The sequence below is a fragment of the Aptenodytes forsteri genome, unplaced genomic scaffold, assembly GCF_000699145.1.
Source record: "Aptenodytes forsteri isolate BGI_AS27 unplaced genomic scaffold, ASM69914v1 Scaffold91, whole genome shotgun sequence".
NCBI lineage: Eukaryota > Metazoa > Chordata > Aves > Sphenisciformes > Spheniscidae > Aptenodytes > Aptenodytes forsteri.
Window position 1 is genome coordinate 830,368 of NW_008794115.1, and position 6,318 is coordinate 836,685.

General features: G+C 38.6%; 1 protein-coding gene across 3 annotated transcripts in view; it reads right to left on the bottom strand.

The window, feature by feature from the left end:
- LNPEP (leucyl and cystinyl aminopeptidase) overlaps nt 1–6,318 on the bottom strand; it is a 42,495-nt gene that overhangs the window by 11,517 nt on the left and 24,660 nt on the right. For all 3 annotated transcript variants that reach the window (XM_019471166.1, XM_009275844.2, XM_009275854.2), the window contains exon 10: nt 1,801–1,961. In XM_019471166.1, the coding sequence (XP_019326711.1) occupies nt 1,801–1,961 (161 nt within the window). The remainder of the gene's footprint in view (nt 1–1,800; nt 1,962–6,318) is intronic.

The following is a 6,318-nucleotide window of genomic DNA, read 5'->3' on the forward strand; positions in this document are numbered from 1 at the left end:
ATTGGCCTTCTGGGCTGCGAGCGCACATTGCTGGCTCATGTCCAGCTTTTCATCCACCAGTACCCCCAAATCCTTCTCGTCAGGGCTGCTGTCAATCCCTTCATCCCCCAGCCTGTAGTGATACTGGGGGTTGCCCCGACCCAGGTGCAGGACCTTGCACTTGGCCTTGTTAAACCTCATGAGGTTCACATGGGCCCACTTCTCGAGCTTGTCCAGGTCCTTCTGGATGGCATCCCGTCCCTCAGGGGTGTCAGCCACACCACTCAGCTTGGTGTCATCTGCAAACTTGCTGAGGGTGCACTCGATCCCACTGTCTATGTCATTGATGAAGATATTAAACAGTACTGGTCCCAGCACAGACCCCTGAAGGACACCACATTTCCTAGTACTTCTTCCTCAGTTCCAGCATGCTAAGTAGCTTGTCCAAAGTCACATGGACAAGAAATCTCTGGCTGTATCAGAAATTCGGCCAGTATTATTTTCACCTCAGTCCAATGTTCTGTCTTCCTGAAATTTTACAAGTTCTATTATTTTTTTAAAAACAGTTTACTTTGATTCAAGTACAAGACTCAAACTGCAAATCATTGTACTAGAAACCATAACTGATTGCATACCACAGACTGTCTCAAGTGAACTGCAAGCTGGAAGAATAAATGGTAAAGTGGCTCATAATGATGATAAGGACTTGAATATTTAGAGAAAAAACAACTTTGAGTGAGCTGAAACAAGTTGCATGTATGCATTCCAATTTTGACAGGGACCCCTTCTGTGTATGACTCGCACAGAGCGCTCTTCTTCAAAAGCTTTTCATGCACTCCCCAAATTGACATCAGAAGAATAATTAAGTCTAACAATCCTTCCCTTCTTCCCTTAACCTTTCAACCACACATCACTTTTCTTCCTCCACATAACAAGAATAAAACAAAGCCCTGTAACTTCCAACATTTCAAGAGACAAATTCCTTTCACAGGTCTGATTCTGCAAGATGATGCAAAGGACTCTGTTCCTGTTAAGACTTCAAACAACTGAATAAAACCACCAAAATCTCAAAAGCATTCAAACCTACATATTTTGGGTTGTTACAAAATACAATAAGGTTCATAATATAAGATATATTTGCAGTAAATTCATTTTTACAATTAGCAACTGCTACATCTTTGCTTCTTCAGCATTTGCATATGTACTTCCTTTTAGTTCTCGGTACAATGGATATTGCCTCTCTTATGTATTCGGCCATTTGCTGTCATGTATTAGTGCCATCTTAAAATTTTTAAGCCAATAAAGCTTCTAACTTCTCTACTTTCCTCTAACAAAGCCCAAGATATACACTGAATTTTGGCAGGAAGGAGCAGAGGCTCTAAAGTAAGACATAGGCTCCTGTAACTTCTGCAAATTCTGCAACCTGTCTTTCTACAGCTTCTCATTAACCACACAAAACTTTCTGAAATTAAAAGGAAACTTTACCTGTGAGATCTGCCTTTTGATATTAAAAAAACTGAAAAAATTCATTCTACTATTTACCACAAGCATCATCTCAAGCCTAAAAGCTTCAGGAAAGGATGCAAATAAGAAACTCGGCTTACAAAGGATGCCACAGATTTTTACCAGTTTCTTGGGTAGAAATAGACATGGATCTTCAGGCAGATCTTAGATGTGTGAATTTCTGTGCCAAATTCTCTATTACTATCTGCCTTCAAAGAAAATACTAGAACCCCTGAATACAAGTGAGAAAGATGTACAAGATACAAGAAAGATATCTGCAGGTAGATTTTAATGGATAAAAAGTATTAAGGTAGTAACCTTGCATCTGATGTCCAATTTTCTGGTTCCATGCGATACAAAAATTTCTCTTGCTGTACAGAAATAATCTTTCCCTTTCGGACAACAGTGACTAAAGGAAATCCTTTATGCAGAATCCAAGTTTTCATCAACTTTTTTACATCTAGTGTTCCATTGGTAATCTGTAAAAAACAATCATAACATAACAAGAAAATGGCAAATGGAGAACATTTTTAAACCTTCCTCCTTAACTTACAAAGTAAGTAGCAGCATGATTCTGCATCTGTAAACAATCACTTTGACACTGAACTTGTAAATTTCATAAGCAACAATAGGGGAGCAAGTGGATTTTATTTTCTTAAGTTGGGAGAGTCCTAGCCAAGCAGTGGAAAGATGAATTGGAAACATTAGGTAGGTTGAACTGTTATGTCATGAAAATGGAGAAGAGAATGTTACAGAAAAGAAAGTTATGGTAAGCTCCCATGCTCCCCCCTACCCTTTCTCTTTCCTTATCAGTATTCTGATATTATGTGGGTGTTTCAGGTTAAAGATCTTATTTTAATTCTGAAATTAGTATTAGAAATTGAATTAAAGAGACGGTGTTTGTACAACAAAAACAACGTATCCTCTATATTAAGCACTCTTTTTTTTTTTCCTTTTCTTTTTTTTTTTTTCCCCCTCCTCCCACGTACCAGCCTTTGCATAGCTTAACCTCCAATCTCTTTTAATCTTTCAGGAACTGTTTGTACTACAACATCCCCACTGAGGGCCAAGTACTTTATAATGTCTACATATCACTGCCTCTTTATTAGCAGAGATGATCATCCAACCTGAAGAAGACAATACGTCCCCTAACTTATGAAAATATGTTTTAGGTTAAGCCATCTGGAACATAAGGAAATTAATATGTCATTATTCAAGTTACATTTAACTTTTACCAACCTATACTCTGTCTTTCTCTAGTTTACCTCATCAGCAACTTACTACCCACTGTTCTTTGTTCGAGCCAACAATAACATGTACAGTTTACCCCCATGGGAAAATACTATATTATTTATGTAGAGGACAGCCATAAACTTTAAACAGGGATTTCAATTCCAGGGAAGCAATTTTATACCAAAAGTTTAAAAATCTATAGAATTTGAAGTCTACATGTTCTTTTACTTTTTACATACTCCCAAAACGCATTCTTGGCTAAATTCTCTTCCTCTGTCTTGTTATCATGAGCTATCATTGTCACTACAGTGTTACACTATGCATTCCCTTCATAAATTGCCCAAGATGTGCTGAATGCATGCTCTCACTTTCTTTTTCCACTATCTTTTCCTTTCCTTCCTGTTACACTTTGAAACCACCAAGAAATCTGTAAGGTCAATGCCAGCCAGCCAAAAAAAACACAAACCAAAAAACCACAAACCCAAGATGAAAGGAATGTTAAGAGATCAGGAAACTAATTAAGTCTAATATTTGCACCTTGCCAACTTGCCTGTTTTGCATCTCAGTCTTTCTGTGCTAACATTGTGAGCCACCTAAAGACTAGCAGAAAGATTTGTGACTAATCTGTACAGACATGAGTAAATTTGAAGTTTGCTCCACTGAAATAATTCTATTCCAAAATAGAACCCTTCCCAATCACCTGAAATTAAACCAATTTATTAGAAATTATAGGTTCATAGTTTCATCATAGCAAAAATTTTATTGACATTAATTGATTTTATTGACATATCTTCTTTGAACAGCAGCTCCTTACTCCAGTGAAAGTAACACATGAAGATTACTTCATCCTTCTTCCCTCTAGGCAAGCTATACAAAAAGTTTGCTTCTTATGTTACAGATTTTTCATTTAATTCACATGCAGTTTTCTCATCTTCACTCCAACTATGATTGTCGATTTCCACAGAGAAGGTTAAGTTTTAAGAAATTATTGTGCATTTTGCTGTGTGGACAGCAAAAAATTATGATCAAAGAAAAGGCCACTTTTGTGGTTGGAATTTTCAAACACATTCAGCCTAGGTATAATTAATGGGGGCAAAAGGAAAAAGAGCCAGTCAATTTGCTGAATATCATAGATTTGTTTTTACTATTAACATAAATATGGGAAACAACCGAAAAGAATACCAAAGATCTCAATACGTGATAATACTAATGATTTAATTGTCATAAGGGAGACTCAGTGAAACAGTTCACATCTAAAATGGAGAAAAATCAAGAAGTCCAGAGATATGGCCTCTTGTATTATGAAGATAAAACTTTGAAAGAAAATTTTAGCAGATCTGGGCACTGGCTAGATTTCAAGGGCACTAATAATGGTATCAGTCAACTCAAAGATCAGATAGATACACAATATTTTGTGTGAGCTACTCAGATTCATCTAGTTCATATAGTTTTAATTATTCAGACACCTATTGGGGGAAAATATTATTGAGCAAAGACTTTCCATCAAGTTTGTAGAATGGATGAACTTTTGATACCAAGGGCAGAGAAACTAATCAGAGATGCAGCCCGTTTAGATTTGACTGTTAACTAACAGAGTCTAGCTGAGAATCTGAAGGTGAAAGACCATCAGAAAGCAAGAGAAACTAAGAACTCAAGATACCAAAAGAAAAAAATTAACACAGAAAGAATACCAAAACAAAGGAAAATGGACACAGGGACAGTACATTTCAGTAAATTTAGAGAGGCAATAGGTGAAAATCAGTGGAAAGAAAGTTTGGTACCTTCTCAGGGAAGCAAAATAATAAAAGCCCAAATGTAAACTAACTCATTGCAATACCAGACCAGTCCAGCTAAACCATGGTCATTTCCAAAGACTTTTGGAAAAAGGGAATATGAAAGTGTACGAAAGTGCAGGCTATGTGAAAACACAAAATTAACAGCATTAACGCTTACATGCAAAAAAACCACAAAACAAACCAAAGACTCAGGCACAAAATGAGGTGCAGCGAGAAATGGACACAAAGGAAAAGGCAAACATTGTAAGCAGCATCAGAAAACATCTAAAGAACCAGTTGGTGGGTTCCTCCACACCGAAGGACAACTTCTGGCAGATAATGCTGTTAAATACCTGGTGTCAGCAGGAATTTGGTAACTATTAAATTAGCACCAAATACAAAGGCTTGTTTCTCATTAAAATAGGAAATACACACTGAGTTCTGACATTAGATGTTACTAGGTTGGTTGGATGTGATTCACTTAACAATACTAATACAGGTGGGTGAAGTAATCCCAGAGTTGCTAACAATTACTTTTGACTTAAAAGATGATGACTGAGGTTCCAAAAGACTGGAGAAAGAGGGCTGCCGAGTTTGCAGAAAAGCTGAACTTGCCCCATGGACAAACAGTAGGGTTATAATAAAGAAAAAAAAAGTTTTTTTCTGAGCCAAGGAGACAGACTAAGCAAGTAAGCTACATTTTTGAGAACGACTCTTTTCCCATGCTCTAGTAACAGTTAAACCTTGCATCTAGTAACAGTCAAGCCCTCACACTAATTAAATGTGAGGCATCTGTGTGGTGTCCCTAGCCACCCTATGTGGATACTACCATCTCCTTGTGGTATATTCTCTACGTGTGCATGACTGAAGATGGTTGGTCAGGAGGCTCCATTTTGCAGAGGTTGAGGAGAGGAAAGTCTGTTTTGCGCTGTAAAAATCACTATACAAACCAGAAGAGTTCTCTGTCATAAGAGAGTCACAGTCTGATATCAGTAATAATCCATCACTAGCTCGTAATTAGTGACTGTGTAAGACTAAACACACAAATTTACAGCCACCTGTGACAGCTGACAGTAAGTAACAGCAGCTCCAGTTCTGTAGAAATTCAAATATCATATGGCAGATGCCAAGAACCAAAACTAAACATTAAGTTAGTATCCTGCCTAGCACTCAGCTTCTGTGAGGGAACCTCACATGTATTTCAGAGACTTTAATACATACTATGCAGTACACACACTCACAGGGAAATCTGTTTCCTTCCCTTATACAACTACCTTGACACTCCCTGGGGATACTCAGCAGCTCTTTCTTGTTGGGATCGCTCTCTCTCTTGCATTCTCACTCTTGCACACACTCTCCCCCTCTCTCCCCCCTCATGTGCTCTCTCCCTTGCACTCTCACACCCCCACCCCTTAGAATCATAGAATCATTGAGGTTGGAAAAGACCTCTAAGATCACCGAGTCCAACCGTTAACCCAACACCACCATGCCCACTAAACCATGTCCCTAAGCGCCTCATCTACACGTCTTTTAAATACCTCCAGGGATGGGGACTCCACCACTTCCCTGGGCAGCCTGTTCCAATGTTTCACCACTCTTTCAGTAAAGAAATTTTTCCTTACATCCAATCTAAACCTCCCCTGGCGCAACTTGAGGCCATTTCCTCTCGTCCTATCACTTGTTACTTCGGAGAAAAGACCAACACCCACCTCGCTACAACCTCCTTTCAGGGAGTTGTAGAGAGCGATGAGGTCTCCCCTCAGCCCCTTTTTCCCCAGGCTAAACAGCCTCAGTTCCCTCAGCCGCTCCTCATAAGACTTCTTCTCCA